Source organism: Cyprinus carpio, unplaced genomic scaffold (genome assembly GCF_018340385.1).
Source record: "Cyprinus carpio isolate SPL01 unplaced genomic scaffold, ASM1834038v1 S000006530, whole genome shotgun sequence".
In the NCBI taxonomy this organism is placed as follows: Eukaryota; Metazoa; Chordata; class Actinopteri; order Cypriniformes; family Cyprinidae; genus Cyprinus; species Cyprinus carpio.
Genome location: NW_024879195.1, coordinates 347,971 through 371,223, shown reverse-complemented (window position 1 = coordinate 371,223; position 23,253 = coordinate 347,971). Strand labels below are relative to the sequence as shown.

The window sequence follows — 23,253 nt, the reverse complement described above, 5'->3', positions numbered from 1 at the left end:
GTAATTTGAGAACCTGAAAAGCAACACAATCACTTGCGAATAAAAAAAAAAAAAAAAAAACTGAAATATTAACATTTTCTTGAAGAATGTAATACTGATAAAACATTACTAAATGTTGAATGGAACATTACAGCAATGATTCACTGTGCCCACAAGAGGGACTCCCAAACTTACAGTGAAAACCTGACTTTTTGTCTGAAAATGTAAATTGTAGAGACAAAAATTATATTAAAAACAGAGCCAAGAAATTAAGATCAAATTCACTTGAAGTTAAAATTAAATTGGAGTTCATGTATAATTCTTCAAGAGCACCATTTCAGTAACACCTCCTCACATTTCCACCCACATCTTACTTCAGAACTTTATATACAGCCCAAAAAATGTGGCATATGCAAACTCGCTCTCCACCTCACCTGTATATAAAAACAATGGCAAACATAAAATTATAATTTAGAATACACCCTTATACAGTCAAGGCAGTCAAGGTTTTTTTAACAATGAGGTCGAAAAGCATTTGTCTGTTCATTATTGTAGTGATTTTAACTCAACAAGGTATGGTCGACATTTTCCACCTTTTTTCTAGCCAAGAGCATTCAATACACTATGGATGCTCTACATCAATGTAATTTTATTTATTTTTATTTCCACAGGTATCAGTGGTGATGAAATCCGGTTGGATCAGTCACCTGCTGAGATAAAGAGACCTGGAGATAAACAGTGAAGATCTCCTGTAAAATATCTGGTTTTACAATGACAGACTACTACATGCACTGGATACGACAGAAACCAGGGAAAGCTCTGGAGTGGATTGGGAGAGTTAACTCTGGCTCTGGTAGTGCTGATTATGCAGATACAATGAAAAATCACTTCACGCTGAGTGAGGACGTGTCTCAAAGTACACAGTATCTTGAAGCCAAGAGTCTGAGAGAAGAGGACACTGCTGTTTATTACTGTGCTCGACAGACACACTGACTCCATCTGATGAAGCAGCTCTACAAGAACTGACAGTAACTGAAGTGAGATTATGTTAATTATTAGCTTGAAACCTTAATCAACATATCACTGCAAATTTAATCTTGATTGCAATAAAAATGTGTACATTTTAGCCTTCAGCTTTCAAATTTGAGTTTTCTTTATTTATTATTGTTCTATTCTCCCATTTCTAAAATGTTATAAATTGTTCTAGAATAGAAGATGTGATTCTAAATCTAAATAACATTATACTTTCATTGTATGGAAAAACTTGCATTTTTTTTAGTTTTTGGGTAAGCTATATTTTTAAATGTATATCTATGCGTGTATTTATTTTTAAAATAAAAAAAATTAGCTCTATATTCAAATTATGTAGATATACAAATGTATATCTATATCTATATAAAAAAAGAGCAGGTTGTTTTATCTAAGTTATCTGTATAGATGTTTAAGTTGATTTGATGAGTTAATGCAATTTGAAATGTGGTATTGTAAACATATTGTACAATAACATGTTGGAAAACCCTCTGTTAATAATAATATAAAATACATATAAATACATTAAAAATAAATATATAAATACATAAAAACAAAGTGACAGCATTTGATTTTTTTTTTTAATAAAGTGACAATAATGACAACTGTTGTTACGAAGATAAGTAAGATAAGTGGGGCAATGCTTGGGGTTTTATTTTTAGTTTTGGTCTGACTTTCTTTGTACTGATGTTTAAAATCAGCTGGGGATGGACAATGCCTAATTAACTGTACCTGCTGTCTTATAAACCCTCCCATATTTTAACTCCTCAGTGTCTTGTCAGTGAGATTTTTGAACAAAATCTGCTGCAAAAAATGGTCCTCAGAATTACGTTTAAAAAACATAATCATATTTATGGACGGTAAGTATGATTTAGGAATACCTCTACTTTATTATTGACTGCTGTAGACAATAGTCTGACTTTTATTTTAACAGAGTGCAAAGGTCAAACACTGACTGAGTCTGAGTCAGTCGTCATCAAACCAGGGAACAATCATAAACTGACCTGTACCTTCTCTGGGATTGATGATGGAGATGCAGATATTTCATGGATAAGACAAGCTGAAGGAATAGCACTCGAGTGGAATCTCACATATTTCTGCTCCAAGTGGGGCAGTAACAAATATTAACTCTAAAACTGTTGGAAGGACAATTCACCATCTCCAGAGACAACAGTAAAAAATGCAGGTGTATCTGCAGATGACAAATCTGTAGGCTGAAGACACTGCCGTTTATTACTGTACCCGAAAAACAGTACAGTTTCTAGGCATAGGTGCCGTACAGTTTCTAGGTGAACTAGGTGGTCGCATATTGCACCGGGAGCTGGGGTGGGTGGGGATGAGCGATGAGAATGTATGTTTGTTTGTCAGGGTTGTGATAAAGAGCGGCACAGCCACCCTGAAATATTACTGTTGCCCCCACTGGATCCCCCAACATCATTAGACTATGGTCGCTAGAGTTCTGTCAATCTGACGATGCCTGTATGCACATTGGATCAGAGCACTGTCAATTTCTTCCTGATTGTTGCATGCAAAGTTTGCATTTGGAGCATTCAAAACACTATTAGATCACTGTGTTTCTGTCAGTGCTTTGGCAAGGTAATGTGTTTTGTTGTTGGTGTTGTTAGTTGTTGTTGTTGTTGTTTTTTGCCATGCAATAAAGTTAAGTTCAAAGGCCAATTTAAAATATTGGTACAGTAAAAAAAAAAAAAAAAGCACAAAATCAGTATTTTGTTTAGACAGTATTTGTGGCAGTCGAGAAATCATGTTGCGAAAATTGTTCCAAAAGGTTTGTGACGTTTTTGCACCAATACATTGTTTAAAAGATCAGTGTGTCAGTGTAATTGTCACGGTACACACAGGGAGCATGGAAATGAAGGAGCGAGAAGATGAGGAGTAAAGCAAAATCCAAAGTCTTAATGCAAAACAAAGCACAGAACACAGGAACACGGGACACACTGAGAACATGAAATTACATTAACAGCGGACACGAAAACGAGGGGCAGAACACACTCTAAATACACAGAAACTAATGAGACACACCTGGGATTAAATTAACTAAACAGAGAAACACATGGAACAAAAGATAACATGATCAAGACTGGGACAAGAAGACCAAATAAGGAAATAAACAAAAACATCTTCACGTGTTCTCCATGGTGGGAAGGAAACACACACATAAATGGAACAGAGTCTGACAGTTATATTCCCATAATATAAACTTTAATAAACAGTCAATTAAAAAATATTGGTAAAAATTAAAATTCGGTAATTCATGAGATCAATACATCCTTTATTAAAATGCTTTGTCAAATTTAACGAAAACGACTTTATGGAAGACATGTCGGTCAATTTCAAGCATTTCATAAATGACGGTCAAAAAAATCAAAAAATTTCAAGCATTTCAAGAAAGAAAAGAAAACCACAATGACAAATACAACTAACAGTAACAAAAATCTTAGACCACTACACTACAAAAGCAACTCTCTATTCCATTTCTCATTCCTTAAACAAAAATTGAGTGGAAAGATTGATGTAACCCTTTACAATACGGGTGTAATGTAGAACATTCCAGCACCAGTCTTCCAATAACCATCCACAAACCTACTATCAGCTAAAGAACTTAAAAGCAAAATATTAACCAAACAGCAATATCATACACAAACTAGAAAATGGCAGATTTAAAGTAAGATCTAGCAGAAAGATTCTAATGCATGCCATACATTGATAATTATTAACTTAAACAGAGAAGTCACTGCTTGACACTAGGGAAATGTATTAAGTAATGAACTTTTTTTTTTTTGACAACTTTCTCCCCAGCACCCCAGGTGGTCCCTGTCCATCCGTCCAGAGGGTAGCTCTGTACCTGCCTTCATCTTCAGGGGCAGGACCAGCCATATCTGCATCCACAGGATTCGGACAGTATAGCTCAGGGCCCGTGCCAAATAACGTTTTCCATTACACAGTAGACATGAATCACTGTAGCTCTCTACCATCTGTTAATAGCCCTTTATAGAATAAATACCATGTAAATGTTCACCGCTGCCCTTTGAGTCTTTCTGGCAGAATTATAAAGCTGAGCTCTGAGAAACTGCTCTGCTGTTGTTTCATTTAACTAAAGCATTGGTTTCCAATCCTGAAGAATCTCCAAGACCCCAACACATGCTTTTTTTTTCCTCTCTCTCTTTTATCTGACACACATTTTAAGGTATGTTGCATCTCTACTGATGAGCAGATTAGTTGAATCAGGTGTGTTTGGAATATAAAACTCATAATGAAAAAAATTGACATTGACTTATTTTCTTCACCTTTTCATGTGCTTATAGGTTTGATGTTGTCCATTTTCTGTAGAAATGAAATATTCCTGATATCAAATAAAATAAAGATTAAAGTGGTTAAAAAGAATTGAAATTTCCATCTTTTCACTCTTTACAGTGTATTATACAATCCCTGACCTTGCAAATACAATGCAACAGATAAAGTTTATAAAAATACATAAATATATGGTCACTTTGCTTACTGTCTTGTCCATTACCTATTTCTCATGAGTCTTAAAAAATACAAAACTTTTTCTTACCATGACATTACTTTTGCATGACCAAAACCTCCCCTTAATGGTTTTAATTTAATGTATTTATCCATACCACTGTTCTGTAGTATTCAATAACTGTTTTAAGTGAATATATTTTTTCTTTGGATTAACTTAATTATTGTTAATAATTATCATAAGTGGCTACAGTCAGACAAATGTTTACGTCAATGCAAATCTCCGCCCTTCTCTCACGTAAAACAGAAGCACACATACACAAGGTAAAAGGCTTTTTGTTTTAAAACCAGAGTCATAGCAGAGTGAAATCATGTACTGCATTTTCACTAGCTACTGATTTTGGCAGCTGAGTATCTTCAGGCCATCATAAACATTTCTAGAAAATTCATTGTGGATCACAATTTAATTCAGTGGGGATGTTTTAATCATTGTTGCAGGTCTTTTCTGTATTGAGCTGGATCAGCCTCCTGTCATCATGTTGGGAAGTCATAGGCCTAACGGTTAGAGGTTTGACTCCTAACCCTAAGGTTGTGGGTTTCAAGTCTTGGGCCTGCAATACCACAACTGAGGTGCCCTTGAGGCAAGGCACTAAACACCCAACTGCTCCCCGGGTGCTGCAGCATAAGTGGGCTGCCACTGCTCCGGATGTGTGTGTGTGTTTCACTGCTGTGTGGGCACTTTGGATGGGTTAAATGCAGAGCACGAATTCTGAGTATGCGGTCACCCCCATACTTGGCTGTAATGTCATGTTACTTTCACTTTCATGGTAGTAAAAACCAGGAGAAACATTTACCATCTCGCCTGTAAGATCACTGGATATTCCACCTCAGGAGGTGACTACAACACAAACTGGATCAGGGACAGATTAAGTGGCAAAAACCGATGGAATGGATGTGGAAATATTTCTATACTTCCAGTAGCAATTGTGTCACACGATTCTCTGAAAAATATGATCAGGTTTCTCTTCTGAGAATCCTCCAGCAACCACAGTTATTTAACTAGGGAAAGAATTTGAACACTGAGGACAACAGCTGTGTATTACTGTGCTTGGTGATGCACTATGCACACAAACTGCCACAGGACCTGTACAAAAACTAAACTAAAAAAACATTTTTTTTTCAGTAAAACAGTTCCTTTACATGTTATAAAGTACATATTTTCACACAATAACCACAGTATTGCAAAATTAAAGCAAATAAATAAATCAGTATAGAACACTGAATGAGTCAGTTGATGTTTTATCTTTGTAAATACTTTTTATTCAAATTCATTTCACAAATGGCATGTAATAAACTGAAGCTCAACTGACCCATTGTAAGATATAATTTAGGATCGCCAGAAGAGGACACCCTTCCATAAAAAAAAGAAACTTATAACTAGGTTTTGATTATCACACCACACTCTGTGGTCCATGACAAATATATTCAATGCAAACTGAACTGCCTCTATTTTCTATTTAAAACTAGTAAATGAGGGATGATCTGAAGAGGAGAGACAACTGTTCTCCATAAAGCTCTATTTGTGCTGTTGGCAGCTGTTACACAGTGAGTGTTTTATTTATTTTTTTAAAAGAGTTAGGCAGTTATTAATATATGCAATGTAACACCCTATCCTATTTCATAATGTATGTGAATCTTTAGATGAGTAAAAAGACTTTTTTTTTTTGTCTCTTTGTTTAGGTGTTAGTCAGGATTGTCAGGTTGTGCTCACACAGTCTGAACAGTCAGTAGTTGTGTCTCCAGGTGCAGTCCTACAACTCTGACCTGTGCATGTAGTGGATTCATCCTAGTAGCTATAGGAGGCACTGGATCCGTCAGGCACATGGAAAAGGACTGGAATGTTGATCTTACACTATTATCAGACTAGGGAACAAAGGCTCAGTCTCAGTCAGTGCCGGGCAGATTTCACTAGCATCTAAGGACAGCTCTAAGTTCTATCTGCATATGAGTCAGTTAAAAACTGAAGACACTGCAGGGTATTTACTGTGCAAGAGAGACACAGTGACTGAAATGACTACAGCACTGTGCACAAAACCTGCCAAGACAGTAGACAGATAAGACAACCCCCCATTTTTTACACACAAATAAGGATGAGCTATTAAACTGGTAACATAGAAACAAGCAAATAGGTCTCTAGAGCCTGTCTTAACAAAATAACATTGCAGAGAAATAACACTCAGCTGTAATAAGACTCTACATGAGTATAATACCAAAATAACGTTTCGATCAGACCGTGTGGAGCAAACTCAAATATAGATGCATATGCATGTTCCAGGTGTTTAAAAAAAAATACTCATGTTGTGGTGTACAATATTATTTTCATACCATTAGGAGGGTTTTACTATTGTTTCATGAAATTAACCCCTCAAGTGGACTAAAACTCCAGTGACTCCAAGGATTTTGACTATTTGAAGGTTGTCAGCACAAATGAAACTGATGTCTGTCTTCATATTTAACAGCTACACTGTGGAGTGGGAGGATTCATACACCAGTTCAGTCTTCATATAAACCATGTTCACCTTCATTTCTTCTTGCTGTGGTCTGGCTGTGTGTCTTGTAAGTAAATCCCCTGGATAAACCAAACTGTTTTGTTAGTGTACATATTATAATTCTAAATGTTGTGTTTTATTTGGCAGGTATTGAACTGTCAGGTTTGTTGTTCACACAGTCTGACAGTCATGTAAGTTGTGTCTCCCAGGTGCTTCCTACAAACTGACCTGTGCCTGCAGGTGGTTTACTGTTAGTAGCACTCACTATGCATCTGGATCCGGGATCAGGAACCTGGGAAAGGACTGGAATGGATTATTTATATATTATTCAATTCTGTATAAGAGCTCAGCTCAGTCAGTGCAGGGCAGGATTCACAGGCTTCTAACGGACAGCTCTAATCTCTATCTGCATATGAATCAGCTGAAGACTGAAGGACACTGCGGTTTGTATTACTACTGTCAAGAGACACTGTTCAGAAACTCATCATGGGAAATGGGGGTTTGTTTTTTGTTTTTTGTTGGGGTGTTTGTTTTTTTGGTGTTTAATGGACATGTTTTAATACCACAAGCTCTAAAGTAACATAATGCCCAACTTTTTTTGAATGTACTAAAAAAATACAAAAAATACAAAAAATAAAATGTCATTAAAATTTAATAATTATACAACTTTACTCTTTTCACACTTGCATTTCTATACAGACTAGTAAATATTTGGAGACTAGTCTGTTTTCTACAGTATGTTTCAGTATGAAGTATAATCTGTACAGTTAATATATTTATATCAAAAAAGGGTTTTTATTTTTTTTTTAAAACAAAAAATTTCATCTTTAACAGTAATAATGGACTGGGCAGGCCAGATTGTATAATTGACGTCCATTTCACCACATAATAAACTAATGACACAGATATCGGTCAATGGCATTCATCAGGGAAAGAGAAAATGCCATAAACGTATTTCACTACTAATGTATAAATAATAATGAAAACAAACAATCAAACAAACACTTTCCTGCTGAGCTAGAAACTAGATGTCTGAAAATGACCCTAAAACAATGCTGTGTGAATGACCATTAATAAGTAATCTTCTTTCAACCAACCGTCAGGCCCGCCACTTGGCCTGCGGTGGGTCAATATTAAATACACACACCAGGATTAACAACTTTACAGAACAAAAGTGGGGACTTGTACAAAAAGGGGGCATTAATTGTTATAGTAAAATTATCTATACTGTATGCAGAAATTATAAACTCATGTCTTTTGCATGTTCTTGAACTTGATTGGCTTACGTACACATAATAGGCCTGTTTGGGTGGCACATTGGGCTATCAGTTAATCAACAATCATAGTGTCATCAAAATGGTAAATGGGTTTGTTTTTTTTGTGTGCAGCAATAAGCAGTACATAAATAAGACGTAAATTATAAATAAGTAAATTATATAGAAGTTAAAATTAAGTACTTTGAGAGTTTGTGAGCCATTGTTTTTGTGCACGTTGTCCATAATAATTATAATTACTAATGCATTTATATTTATTGACACACAATATTTATTGTTGTTAATTGTGTGAGAGATTGTTGGTTAATTTCAAAAGAGGGCAGGGACTTGAACGCCAAAAGCAAAACCGGCCCACCACCCCCGCAAGTACCGCTAGAATAAAGAAAACATAGAGTATAAGTAATATCAAAATATAACTGGAGGTTTTGTTTAACCCTCAGATGGCAAAATTATTTGTGGGAAGGGTCCAGTGTCCTCCAGACTCATCAAAGACTTTGGTATAAGCTGTAGCTTTCAGTCAGTGCGATGTGTCCAGTGATGTAAAACAGACTACAGTTGTAACTATCACTGTTTTACTGCAGTTATGGAGATGCTACTGTATGGACTCCTACTGATGATTATTTCATGTGAGCAGAAACTCCCATTTGTTCTGCATCATTTTATAATTTCGATTGTTCTAAATCATTCTAACATGATTTGTTTCATGTTTTTTCAGCGTTTAGTGGTCAGTCTTTGACCTCCTCAGATTCTGTGGTAGAAAAAGCCCTGGGAAGAATCAGTGACTCTGTCCTGCACTGCATCGGATTATCAGTGAGCAGCTACACTGGATCACTGGATCCGTCAGAAAACCAGGGAAAGCACTGGAGTGGATTGGACTTTTATAGGACACTGGCACTACCACTATTTTGCTCATATCTCTACAGGGACAGTTTTCTCCATCACCAAAGACACCACGTAAAAAACATGCTGTATTTAGAGGTGGAAAAAAAGCCTGAAGACTGACGACACAGCGTTGTTATTACTAGTGCTAGAGACTCACAGTAAGACAAAAGGCTGCAGGCTTTCACAAAAACTATGTGATCTCCGTAGGGTCCAAGAAATGGTTTCAGCACACTTCACTTTTTTGTTAATTCTTTGTTAATTCTCAAGGGTGTTTTAGAAATTTGATGTTTAAAAAAAAAAAAAAAAAAAATCAGGTACATGACATGACCTTACATGTCAAAATATCCTCTCCTTTGGTTTAAAGCAAAATATGATTGTTATAACACTCATATTTGGCTTTAACATTTCTTTACTATCATATTTTTATTTGGATTAGCTTAGTAGTAGCAAGATATTTACAGCTAAAGAATGAATAAACATCTTGCATCTTCAAGAGATTATTTTATAAAATCAAGAATTATAAAATTGGGGCAACTAAATTTTTGCATTATTTTTTAATAATTACTACAAGTCGAACGGTCAGATAGATTTTTACTTCAATGCAAATCTCCGCCCTTCTCTCATGTAAACAGAAGCTCACAGTACACAATCAAAAGCTGTTTTTTTATTTTACAGAGTCCATAGCAGGAGTGAAAATACAACAGGCATCATGTAACCTGACTGCATTTCACTAACTACTGATTTTGACAAACTGCAACACTGTGGAGTATTTTTCCAGACCATCAATAAACCATTTCTAGAAAATTTATTGTGGATCACAGATTAATTCAGTGAGAATGTTTTTTTATTGTCCGTAGGTCTTTTCTGTTTGAGCTTGGATCAGCCTCCTGTAAAGGGTAAGTAAAACCAGGGGAAACATTTACCCATCTTCTGTAAGATCACTGGATATTCAGCCTCAGGTGGAGGCTCCAACAAACTGGATCAGACATTTCAAGTGGAAAACTGATTGAAATGGATTGGATATTTGCTATAGTTCCAGCAACAATCGTGTCACTTGATTCTCTGAAAAGAATTTCTCCGCTGAATCCTAACAGCAACAGCAATTATTTTAAAAGGGTTCATAGGGATGCGATTCAATTTTTCCTTTCTGTTTGAGAGGCCTTACAAGCTCTTGGTGCATGAAGAAGCATCTGTAAAGTTGCAAAGACTAAAAGTCTCAAAATCCAAAGAGATATATTATCAAAGTTAGAAGGACTCTGCAATGCCCCCTTAAAACAGCTACATTCTAGAAAAAGAACACGCCTCCACAGTCTACGTCCACTATGTGGAACTATTGTCTTCGGAAAGTAGATGCCATTTAGGAATCTTTTAAATTACTTACACAGAACAGCAACGCATTTTATGGACGACCGTTTCTGTCGCCAACCTCCGGAGAGGAAGTAATTTGCTACGACAATCTGGCACTTCGGAATCAGCTACGTGTAAGTAGTGTCTTTTGTTATTAAAGTATTTGTGATTGGACCTGTTCAGATGTTTGTGTGTGTGGTGTGTGTGTGTGTGAGAGAAGAGAGAGGAGAGAGAGAGAGAGGAGGAGAGAGAGAGAAGGACGAGAGAGAGAGAGAGGAGAGAGAGAGGAGGAGAGGAGAGACGAGAGAGAGGAGAGGGGGCGACACAGTGGAGTCAGCTGTCTCTAACCATAGCACCGTGGCTTGTGTACTGCAAAACACCCACAAGCTCTTCACCACACGACTCATAAGGTATTTTTAACTGTCTTTACAATTTAGTTTGAAAGATGAAGCTCGCGATTATGGAAAGTGGCGTTGAACATTTCCGACGAGTGCTTGCGGTGTTCGGCCAATCACATGCACTGGCGTTCAGCTGGCCTATCAGAGCAGACTGGTGCTTGTCGGAAAGAGGGGCTTTGTAGAAAACAACGCGTTTGGAGAGAGGCGGGGCATAGAGGAACCTATAATTAATCGTTACAGTATTTGAAAAAATGTGTTTTTTGAACAACTAAAGCATGTCCAACATATTCTGTTACAAAACCAAATACACAAACTAATGATCCTTTCAAAAAGTATCATAGACCACTTTAACAGGGAAGTAAATTAAGTAAAATTACCAGACAAAAAACAAACTGTTTTCTAAATTGTTTTTCGTTTAAATAAATACAATATTCATAATTCAAGTTTTTAAATGTTGTTTATCTGCAGGTATTGACTGTCAGGTTGTGCTCACACATATCTGAACAGCAGTAGTGCAGTAGTGCGTCTCCAGGTGGCTTCCTACACAACTGACAATACGTGCTGCAGTGGGTTTACTGTTGTAGTTAGCACTACACTGTATACTGATCCGTCAGGCCCTGGAAAAAGGACTGGAAAACAGATTTATTTATTATTATTCAGATTGCTTATAAGAAGCCTCAGCTCAGTCAAGTGCAGGGCAGATTCACAGCATCTAAGGACAGCTCTAATCTCTATCCCTGCATTATGAATCAGAGAAAGACTGAAGGACCAAAAAAAATTGCGGCGTTATTTAATTGGTATTTTGCAACAAAAGCACTGTTCTGAAACTTATCAATGGGAATGGTGGGGGGGGGACATGTTTGAATTTTCACAATAGCACTAAAGTAACATAAATGGCCATCTGTTTTGAAATGTACTAAATGCAAAAAAATATATATATATATCATTAAAATGTAAACACTTATAAACCTTTAATTACTCTATTCACACTTGTGAATGTCCATCAGTTATTAATCTTTCAACGAACCTCAGGCCCCACTTGGCCACATTGGGTCAATATTAAAGAACAAAGGGACCTGGAAAAAAAAGGGGCATTTATTGTTATAGTAAAATTATATATATGCAGAATTATAAAAATAATGTATTTTGCATTTTTTTGATCTTGAACTGCTCACATGTCACATAATAGGCCTGATGGTGGCACTTGGGCTTCATTAAATCAACAATCATAGTGTCATCAAATGGTAAATGGTGTAACAATAAGCAGTACATAAGGAGTAAATTAAAGGAGTAAATTAATACCACATGCAGGACTCATTATGCTACATTTGGCAGTCGTTTCCATGCTGCTAAATAATCTACTAAGGGAATCAGTCTATCAAGACTGACCTCGGTGAAACGAGGCAGCTAAATCAGTGCCTGACGTAGAGCACCATCCAGCAACCGATCTAAGTTTTAGAGGACCCCGAAGGGCTTAAGCCCGCGGGGCAGAAAAAATGAGAGCAGCGCTCGCTGGAAGCCGCTGCGCCCTGGAGTTCTGGCAGGGTTGGCAGATTGACTTCCCGAGGGCACTGAGGAGAGACGGGCACTGTGTAATATGTGTGTAAACACCACTCTACCCCAGAAGGGGGCCACCCGCTGCAGTCATGACCGACACGCGTCAGGACTTCTTGGCTGAGGACCTCCTAGCCTGAAGTACGGCCCTCAGATCCCTTTTTAGTCTGTGAAGTCCCTGGCCCAGAGCATTGCTTCAGCCTCCGGAGCCTTCAGGGACAATGCCACGCCTGGGGACAGATAGCTGGCTAGTGTCTGTTCAACCCGGGGCATCGCCCTGTAACTGTGCTCACTCAGCCCATAATAATTGGAAGCAGGGATGAAGAGGCCGAAAATGGCTTAGCCCATGATCTCGACACCTCAGTGTGTAGGTCGGGAAAGAATGGCAGGCTCCGGCATGGAGGTGGTGGCCTTGTCCGCAGGAAGCGTTCATCCAACTTGCTTCGCTGTGGCTCGAACTGACTGTTGGCGGGCCAAACGATATTTAACCGGGCTACCGCATGAGTCACCACCTCCACTAGCTCCTCATACTGGGTGCGAGCGAGACAGCATCGACGTCAACCTTCTCAGAGGAAGAGAGGTAAACATGTGCTCTTATATATCTAACTTCTCAAAGTGAGATAAATGTCATTATATTGCTCAGAATTTAATGCAATCAAACAATCAGACGAGTAAACACGGTCTGGTGTGATACAATTCATATCAAAAACCGAAAGTGATATATTTAACTTCTCATAGGCAGATAAATACTAAATTTAATTCCTCAGAATTAAATGCAGCTAAACAACTAGACGAGTATACACGCTCTGGTGTGGTAAGATTCATATCAAGAACTGAAAATTATGTAATACACGTGTTGCCTCGGCAGCGTGCAAGCCGCTTAGTCACACAAACAATATTAAACTCCTCAGAGATAAATAGCTGCAGCAGCGAGTGCACAGTCAGAGGGGGAAGAAACCGCAGTGCGGGTTTCCGAACCCAGAGATCGGGCAGATAGGGTAATGCTGGGTACACACCAAAAGATAATTGGGCTGATTTTGGGCCGATTTCCCCCCTTCCGACAATCCTAGCTATGTCCTGATTATCTTGATGGTTCTACAGATTATCTTCTCAGATTTTCCCTTGCTGTGAGGTGTGTTAAGAGGTGTGTCCGAACCTGATCAGAAGAACGTCGGAGCCGCCCTGATCGTGAATCGTAAATATTCAACATGTTTAATATTTATAATCAGAAATCCTGATGTGTGGGGGGAACCCTGAGGACAAACGCATGCACGTTCTGGAGATTATCACATGAAACGAAACAATATCCAATCAGAAAGCGAGATGATGGAAGACAGAAGCAGTCATGGCGCAGTACAAAGTGAAATTGATGTGGACAGCAGCGATGGAGGATCAGCTTATTCTGAAGTCTCGCGAGATTTTGCGAGATTTCCTGTGTTCACAGTCGAGACTCTGGTTGAAAATCTGTTTGTGTGTGGTGTGCTGTCTTTGTCACATCATGGCACACCACACACTATAGGAGCAAAACGGTTAAATCTAGGATTTTTTATCCTCATGTTTGTGGTCTATCACATACGGAAGAGGATTAGGGCCAAGCAATAATAAAAAAATAAAACCATCTCGAGATTAAAGTCATTATATTGCCGAGATTAAACTCGTTAAAATTGCTGAGAAAAAAAAAAAAGTCGAATCAAACGTGAGAATAAACTCATGAATATCGAGGAATAAAGTCGTTGTGTTCGAGATTAAACTGCGAATTGCGAGAAAAAAGTCGAATACAATCTTGGAATAAAAACTCATGATATATCGAGAATAAAGTCGTTGTGTTTCGAGCTTAAAACTCGTTTTAATTTAGAGAAAAAAAGTCGAAATAAAATCTTGAGATAAACTCACATAAATATCGAGAAAAAGTCGTGTGTTTCGAGAAAAAAACTCGTTAAAATTTCGAAGAAAACGTTCTAAATACAAACTTGAGAATAAAAGCATTACATTACACGCCATTAATGGCGATGCCGTACGGTTTTAATTTATCATAGCTGTCCAAGTGCCAGAGTGCATTGAGAGTGAAGCCAGCGATAACCTTGCATTGTCCTCTGGTTGTCATTTCATGTTGGACAAACGCGAGGAGTAGCCTACATCGCGCAAATTGGACTGATTTTTTCTTCTAAAAGACCTAGCCGCTTGCACAATTCACTTTAAAAGTTCGTGTGCCTAATATTATTGTTGGTCATAAATTAGCTAAAGGGGGTTGAGTAGTATTTCTTTGTTACTGAAAGATATAGGGCTATGCAATGAACTGATCGAATGTGTTATTCTCTACATTTCATTTCGACTTGTTTTTCTCGAAAACACAACGACTTTATGTCTCGAAATTAAAAATGAGTTTTCTCACGATTATTTCGACTATTTTTCTCGAAATTTAACGACGTTTTTTTTTCTCGAAACACAACGACTTTATTCTCAAAATTTAATGAGTTTATTCTCAAGGCTGTATTTCGACTTTTTTTCTCAAAATTTAACGAGATTTTTCTCGAAACACAACGACTTTATTCTCAAAATTTAATGAGTTTATTCTCAAGATTGTATTTCGACGTTTTTTTTCTCTAAATTTAACGAGTTTTAATCGACGCAATATAATGACTTTAATCTCGAGATGGTTTTATTTTTTTATTATTGCTTGGCCCTAATCCTCTTCCGTAATCACATTTTGAAAATCTTATAAGATGTAAAAAATCTTTTGGTGTGCACCCAGCATTAGTGAGGTAAGAGATAGGGACGTGCCCGTCTCCATTTCCTCCAGAGGAGGTGTTTTCTGAGAAAATGAATGAATGTGGTTGTTTGTCTGAGTGGGAGTGGGTGGGGCAAGGCGAGGAACGCTGGCGAAGGCTTCCTCCTTGAAGAGAGCCCTCAGGGATCGAAGCGTCTGCATTGGCTGTTATTCACAATGCGGACATTCTTCCCCCTCGAGAGCCGACTCAGCGTGCTTCAATCCCAGGCAGACCATGCACAGACTGTGTGTATCCCTGCTCGTAATATAGCACGGGAAGGGAGGAACATACAATCTGAAGCGCGATCTGGAATCAAATGCCATCAAATGCCTTGTCTTAGTCTTGCTCTTAGACATATTATGGAGCTTATAGTGACAGACAAAACTAAATAAGACTCACAAGACAGTCTGATAACATTCACACACAGAGCGCTTGCTGAAAGACGCGAAGCTGATACCAGCTGCGCGGCATGTGCTTTTATAGCTTCCTGGTCATTTATGCCTGTGATGTCACGCCCTTCCATTGGACAGATTGCACATGATATTCAGAGTTGCTCACGCAAAAGGCATTCCCCATAGCGTTTTGACGCAGCTCGAGTTCCTGAAGAGGAACTGGAAGTTTTGTTAACCCTCAGATGCAAATGTATGTATGTATGTATTCCTGAATGATTTTGTTATTTGTTGTAATTTGAGTCTTTGTGTGTGTCCAGTGACTAAAACAGCTGCAGTGTAATATCACTGTTTTACTGCGGTAATGGAGATGCTACTGTATGGGACTCCTGCTGATGATTATTTCCTGTGAGAAAATACCATTCTTCTGGCATCATTTTATAATTTCATTGTTCTAAAATCATCTAACATTATGTGTTGCATGTTTTCAGCTGTTAGTGGTCACGTCTTGACCTCCTCAGATTCTGTGGTGAAAAAGCCTGGAGAATCAGTGACTCTGTCCTGCACAGCGTCTGGATTCTCTGTGAGCGGCAATTACATGCACTGGATCCGTCAGAAACCAGGGAAAGCACTGTCTGTGGTGAAAAAGCCATATAGCTCAGATGTATATTATGCTCCAGTCTCTACAGGGACAGTTCTCCATCTCCACAGACACCAGCCAAAAACATGCTGTATTTAGAGGTGGTAGGGTGAAAAAGCCTGAAGACTGAAGACACAGCTGTTTATTACTGTGCTAGAGACTCACAGTTACTCAAAAGACTGCAGGACTGAACAAAAACTATTGATGCATCACATCACGATACTGCAAACATACCCAAAATAGAGACTCCTTGTTTTTAGATTTTTATTTTAAAATAATGGTCCGTCATTAACAAGTAACTATGCAGGAAGTAGTTCAGGACAAATGAGTTCAGAAACACTTCAGCTACTATTAACTACTCAAACAAGATTAACTAATCATTCATTAATAGCGAAATTAGGCTTTAGACTGAGTTGATTTCTTATTAGATAATCAATAATTACTAAATGAGATTAAACTCATTATGAACTAATTCATAACTATGATAAATTATATAGAATTACCAGTTAATTACTAACCGAATCATTAACATGAGACACAAGCAATTTTATTTTATTTTACTGTGAACATGCTCATAAAATAAATATATAAATATATAATATAAAGTGACTAATAAAATATATATCTTTTAAATAAAAGTGACAATAATGACAACTATTGTTAGGAGATAAGCAAGATAAGGCCATGCGTGGGGTTTTATTTTTGGTCTGACTTTTTTTGTACTGATGTAAAATCAGCTGGGGGATGGACAATGCAAATTAATTGCACCTTCTGTCTTATAAACCCTCCATATTTAACTCTGTAGTATATTGACAGTGAGATTTTTTAATAGAAACTGTTACAAAAATGGTCCTCAGAATTACATGTTTAATAAGCATAATAGTATTTATGCATGGTAAGTATGATTTAGGAATACATCTTTATACTACTTTATTACTGACTGCTGTAGACAACAGTCTGACTTTTATTTTAACAGAGTGCAAAGGTCAAACACTGACTGAGTCTGATTTCAGTCGTCATCATAAACCAGGGAACGATCATAAACTGACCTGTACCTTCTCTGGGATTGATGTTGGAGCTGCAGCTATTTTCATGGATAAGACAAGCTGAAGGGAAAGCACTCGAGTGGATCTCATGAATTTCTGCTCCAAGTGGCAGCAGCAAATATTACTCTAAAACTGTTGAAGGACGATTTACCATCTCCAGAGACAACAGTAAAATACAGGTGTATCTGCACATGACAAATCTGCAGACTGAAGACACTGCCGTTTATTACTGTGCCCGAAAAACACAGTAACACAAGAGGCGTCTGTGCAGTACATAAACTTAATGTGCTTTGGAGAAACTATACACTGTTTATGCCAGATATTATCAAAAATAGTTCATATTGTAATCTAAAAATCTGCCCATCTCTCATTCTTCAATATCAACATTAATTGATAGGAATAGTCAGCCATCTCATCACAGTTCATCCCAAAACATGTTGCTCCAACTATGAATAAAGGAAACTCTGATTACCTTTGTGTGTGAAACAGTGTATATACTATATATTGGAGGAACAATTTTTTATGTTTTGTATGATTTGAGAAAACGGGATTTGGATTAAATAAAAACATATGCAAATAATTGGTTATTGTCTATTATAGCCTAGTAAATCAGAAAAAAAAAAAAAATATATATTTTATATATATATTTTTTGAAGTCGGTTATGGTTGTTAAGGTTAGCAAGGGAATAGAAATGCAAATGTACCTTTAGAGGGCACCCTATGCAAACCAACCCGTCCTCTTTAAAAAGCCTCCACTCCGTTGTTTGTGATTTTGATGCATCAGCTTCCTCTTTTCATAACATGACAATGGATATTGTGTCTAAACTGGGTTTTATCTTCATGTTTGCTCTCACAGAATGTAAGAGACTCCTGAAAACCTGTTGATGATCAGACTTCTTCATGTGTACTGTTGTAAATGTTAATGTTGAACTGTTTGTTTTTCAGTCTGTTGGTGTCAAACACTGACTGAGTCTGAGTCAGTGGTCATTAAACCTGGAGGATCTCACAGACTCACCTGTACATTCTCTGGATTTAGTAGTGACCCGTACTTAGCTTGGATCAGACAGACTGCAGGAGGAGGTCTGGAGTGGCTGGCATACATCTCTGGTGGTAGTAGTTATACTACTCTCAGTCTGTTCAGGGACGCTTCACCATCTCCAGAGACAACAGCAAGAAACAGATGTATCTGCAGATGAATAATATGAAGAATGAAGACACTGCTGTATATTATTGTGCAAGACAGACACAGTGATGAATACAGCTACAGCACTACACAAAATCTGAAAACAACCATATAAACAGCTCAGTGAGCTCACAATATAAAACCTCAGTGAATAAATTAATGAAACATTAAAATAATTAGACTTTTGCTTATATAACGCTATCAAATGTCTTCAGGAGAATTTGCATGGAGGCACAATTCATATAGTATGGACTAATTTTTTGATGTCTTTAGTGAAGCTCTCATTATTTACTTTTGTTAAGAATGTTCCATACAACAGCAAGGTGATTATTATTAAGCTTAGCTGAATTTTTCTATTTGACAATACAGCATGTAGGGTCGAGGTTTGAACCCGAGTCCCTTACACAAATACTGAGTCTCTGGTCTATCCTGCCTTACGGACTACTAAGTAACTGTTTTTTTTCCCCCTTTGGTCATGTCTTTTCTCAAGAGAATCTATTTCTAACTGACTGTAGTTAAAAATATTAATATAGTCACAGAAACAAATGGGATCTCAGAGCATGTTGTTCACGTGGACAGATGCTAATGGCGTCTCAAGGATTGAAAACACACAACACCTGGTTTGTACAACAGTTCGTATGAAGAATTAAAATAAATTAATAAATAAATCAGACATTGTTTCCATACACACAAGCTGACATTCCACATTTATAATTAGAGAACCTGAAAAGCAACACAATCACTTGTGAATTTATGAATTTAAAAAAAAAAAAAAAAAGAAATGTTAAATTTTAATTTTTGATTGTAGTGTTTATTGTTGATTATTAATTGATGAATGGTGAATTGTAGATTTTATTAATTGTTTACTGAAGAGGGACTCCCAAACTTACAGTGAAAACCTGACTTTTTGTCTGAAAATGTAAATTGTTGAAACATATATAAAAGAAGTAAACTGTAGAGACAAAAATTATATCACAAAAAAATGTCATCAAAAACAGAGCCAAGATATTAAGATCAAATTTACTTGAAGTAAATGTGGTTAAATTGGAGTTCATGTGTAATTCTTCAAGAGCACCATTTCAGTAACACCTCCTCACATTTCCACCCACATGTTACTTCGGAACATTTATAAACAGGCCAAAAATGTGGCATATGCAAACTCACTCTCCACCTCACCTGTATATAAACACAATTCAGCTCGACAATTGGCAAACATAAAATTATAATTTAGAATACAAATCTGTAGTTGCATAGCAGTCAAGTTTTTAAACAATGATGTCGAAAAGCATTTGTCTGTTCATTATTGTAGTGATTTTAACTCAAGGTAAGTTTGATTTTTTTTTTTCTAGTCAAGAGCATTCAATACACTATGGATGCACTACATCAATGTAATTTATTTATTTTTATTCCACAGGTATCAGTGGTGATGAAATCCGGTTGGATCAGTCACCTGCTGAGATAAAGAGACCTGGAGAAACAGTGAAGATCTCCTGTAAAATATCTGGTTTTACAATGACAAGCTACTGGATGCACTGGATACGACAGAAACCAGGGAAAGCTCTGGAGTGGATTGGAAGAGTTAACTCTGGTAGTGTTGTTTATGCAGACTCCATGAAAAATCACTTCACGCTGAGTGAGGACGTGTCTCAAAGTACACAGTATCTTGAAGCCAAGAGTCTGAGAGAAGAGGACACTGCTGTTTATTACTGTGCTCGAGAGACACACTGACTCCATCTGATGAAGCAGCTCTACAAGAACTGACAGTAACTGAAGTGAGATGATTTCAATTAGCTTGATACCACATGAACATTATAACATTGTAAAATGTTGCAAATGTAATCTTGATTTAAATAAAAATGTGTACATTTTGGTTTTATGTTTTAATATTTTTATTTATTTCTTTATTTTTTTATTATTCTATTTTTAAATTTTTATAATTTTTTTATTTGTTAGCAAATGTGATTTTAACCTAAATAACATTATACTTTCATTTTATGGAAAAATCAAAATGTTGATATGTATGTTCAAATTATGTAGATATACAAATGTACTTTTTGCTTTGATGACTGAAGGGAAGCTTAAAAGTGAATTTAAACTCCCGTCCTCTCTGTCCCACTCCAACCTCCTAAAGGACCTTTACCTAGGCCTTAGAATGTGAAATCCAAGCACCAGTCCTCCAAAACCACTGTAAACAGACTAACTGTACTAACAACTACCAAAAACACCAATCATAAAAACATCTAACATTTACTGCACCCACACCAAAGACAGTAACAGCCTGATTTCTTCATTAGTATGCCAGAATTAGTAATAACTGGGTAAAAATGTGAAACATTGCTGTGAAGTAAAAAAAAATAAAAAAAAAAAATAAATAAATATTTTTAAGTTGATTTGATGAGTTAATGCAATTTGAAACGTGTTACTGTAAACATATTGTACAATAACATGTTGGAAAACATCTGCACTGCCCTATATATATATATATATATATAGGCAAATGTGATGATGTAGTAGGGAGGGTCAATGTTACTTAAACTTTTAAAAGACTTGTGCTATAAAACAAAAGTCTCAGTCAGTGTTTGTGTCCAGCTGCAGTGAAGCTAAATATTTTACTCTTCACAGTTTCGGGGTGATGATGAAAGTGTTACTGCATTTAGTTCTGCTGTTCATCATTTCATGTGAGAAACTCTGAATTTTTTTCTGAATTGTTGAGGACATCCCACTCTTCTAAATCATCTAACATGATTTGTTCCATGTTTTTCAGCTGTTAGTGGTCAGTCTTTGACCTTCTCAGATTCTGTGGTGAAAAAGCCTGGAGAATCTGTGACTCTGTCCTGCACTGTGTCTGGATTCTCAGTGAGCAGCTACTGGATGGGCTGGATCCGTCAGAAACCAGGGAAAGCACTGGAGTGGATTGGGCGGATATCTGGCTCAACTGTATATTATGCTCAGTCTCTACAGGGCCAGTTCTCCATCACCACAGACACCAGCAAAAACATGCTGTATTTAGAGGTGAAAAGCCTGAAGACTGAAGACACAGCTGTTTATTACTGTGCACGAGAGTCACTGTTACACAAAAGACTGCAGGACTGAACAAAAACTATTCATGCATCAGGTCACGATAGCAATTCTACCTTTACATTTATGCATTTAGCAGACGCTTTTATTCAAAACACTTACTCGTTCAGAACTAATTGATATTATGATAAAATTTTAAAGAATGACCAGTTGATTACTAACCACATTAATTAACATGTGAGACACAAGCAATTTTCTGTTTTTTAATTACTGTTAACATGGCCATACAATATAAATAAATAATATATAAATACATAAAATAAAGTGACAGTAATAAAATATCCTTTTTTTTAAATAAAAGTGACAATACTGACAACTATTCTTTACATACAAGATACTTTATTACTGACTGAAAACGGTCTGACTTTTATTTTAACAGAGTGCAAAGGTCAAACACTGACTGAGTCTGAGTCAGTCGTCATCAAACCAGGGAACAATCATAAACTGACCTGTACCTTCTCTGGGATTGATGTTGGAGATGCAGTTATTTCATGGATAAGACAAGCTGAAGGGAAAGCACTCGAGTGGATCTCACATATTTCTGCTCCAAGTGGCAGCAACAAATATTACTCTAAAACTGTTGAAGGATGATTCACCATCTCCAAAAAAACATTAAAATGCAGGTGTATCTGCACATGACAAATCTGACACTGCCATTTATTATTGTGCCCGGAAAAAAAAACAGTAACACAAAAGGCTTCTGTGCAGTACATAAATTTAATGTGCTTTGGAGAAACTATACACTGTTTATGCCGCACGTTATTAAAAAACAGTTCAGATGGTAATCTAAAAAATCTGCCCATCTCTCATTCTTCAACATCAACATTAAAATATGTAGAAAAACTGAACCATCTCATCACAGTTCAAACACAAAACAGTGGTCAGTGGTGGTCATTAAACCTGGAGGATCTCACAGACTCACCTGTACATTCTCTGGATTTAGTAGTGACCCGTACTTAGCTTGGATCAGACAGACTGCAGGAGGAGGTCTGGAGTGGCTGGCATACATCTCATCTGATGGTACTTTATGGTAGTATTAGTCTGTTCAGGGACGCTTCACCATCTCCAGAGACAACAGCAAGAAACAGATGTATTTGTATGTATTAATAATATAAAGAATGAAGACTGCTGTATATTATTGTGCAAGAGAAACACAGTGATGAATACAGTTACAGTTCTGTACAAAATCTGAGAACAAACAACTCTTTATTCCATTTATCATTCCTTAAATAAAAATTTAGTGGAAAGATTGATGTAACCCTTTACAATACGGGTGTAATGTAGAACATTCCAGCACCAGTCTTCCAACAACCATAAACCTACTATCAGCTAACAGTACTTAAAAGAAAAATATTAACCAACAGCAATATCATACACAATTAGAAATGACAGATTTAAAGTAAGATCTAGCAGAAAGATTGTAATGAATGTCATACATTGATAATTATTAACTTAAACAGAGAAATCACTGCTTGACACTTGAGTGTATAAGTACTGCACTTTTTCTTTTACGTTCAGACCTGATGATGCTGATGTGCCCCTCCATCCTCCCCACCACCACCAGGTCAGTCCCTGTCCTGTCCGTCAGAGGGTAGGCTCTGTCCCTGCCTTCATCTTCAGGCAGGACCAACCAAATCTGCATCCTCAGGATTCG

General features: G+C 37.0%; 1 pseudogene and 2 gene segments (V, D, J or C); all 3 read left to right on the top strand.

The window, feature by feature from the left end:
• Nucleotides 1-444: 444 nt before the first annotated feature.
• On the top strand, nt 445-20,273 carry LOC109088401. The segment is given in 2 exon segments: nt 445-552; nt 19,936-20,273. Coding segments are annotated over 2 exon segments (369 nt in total).
• On the top strand, nt 18,107-18,607 carry LOC122143892 (annotated as a pseudogene).
• Nucleotides 20,274-21,110: 837 nt separating the features above from the next.
• LOC122143891 lies at nt 21,111-21,683 on the top strand. The segment is given in 2 exon segments: nt 21,111-21,199; nt 21,286-21,683. Coding segments are annotated over 2 exon segments (375 nt in total).
• The last annotated feature ends 1,570 nt before the right edge of the window (nt 21,684-23,253 follow it).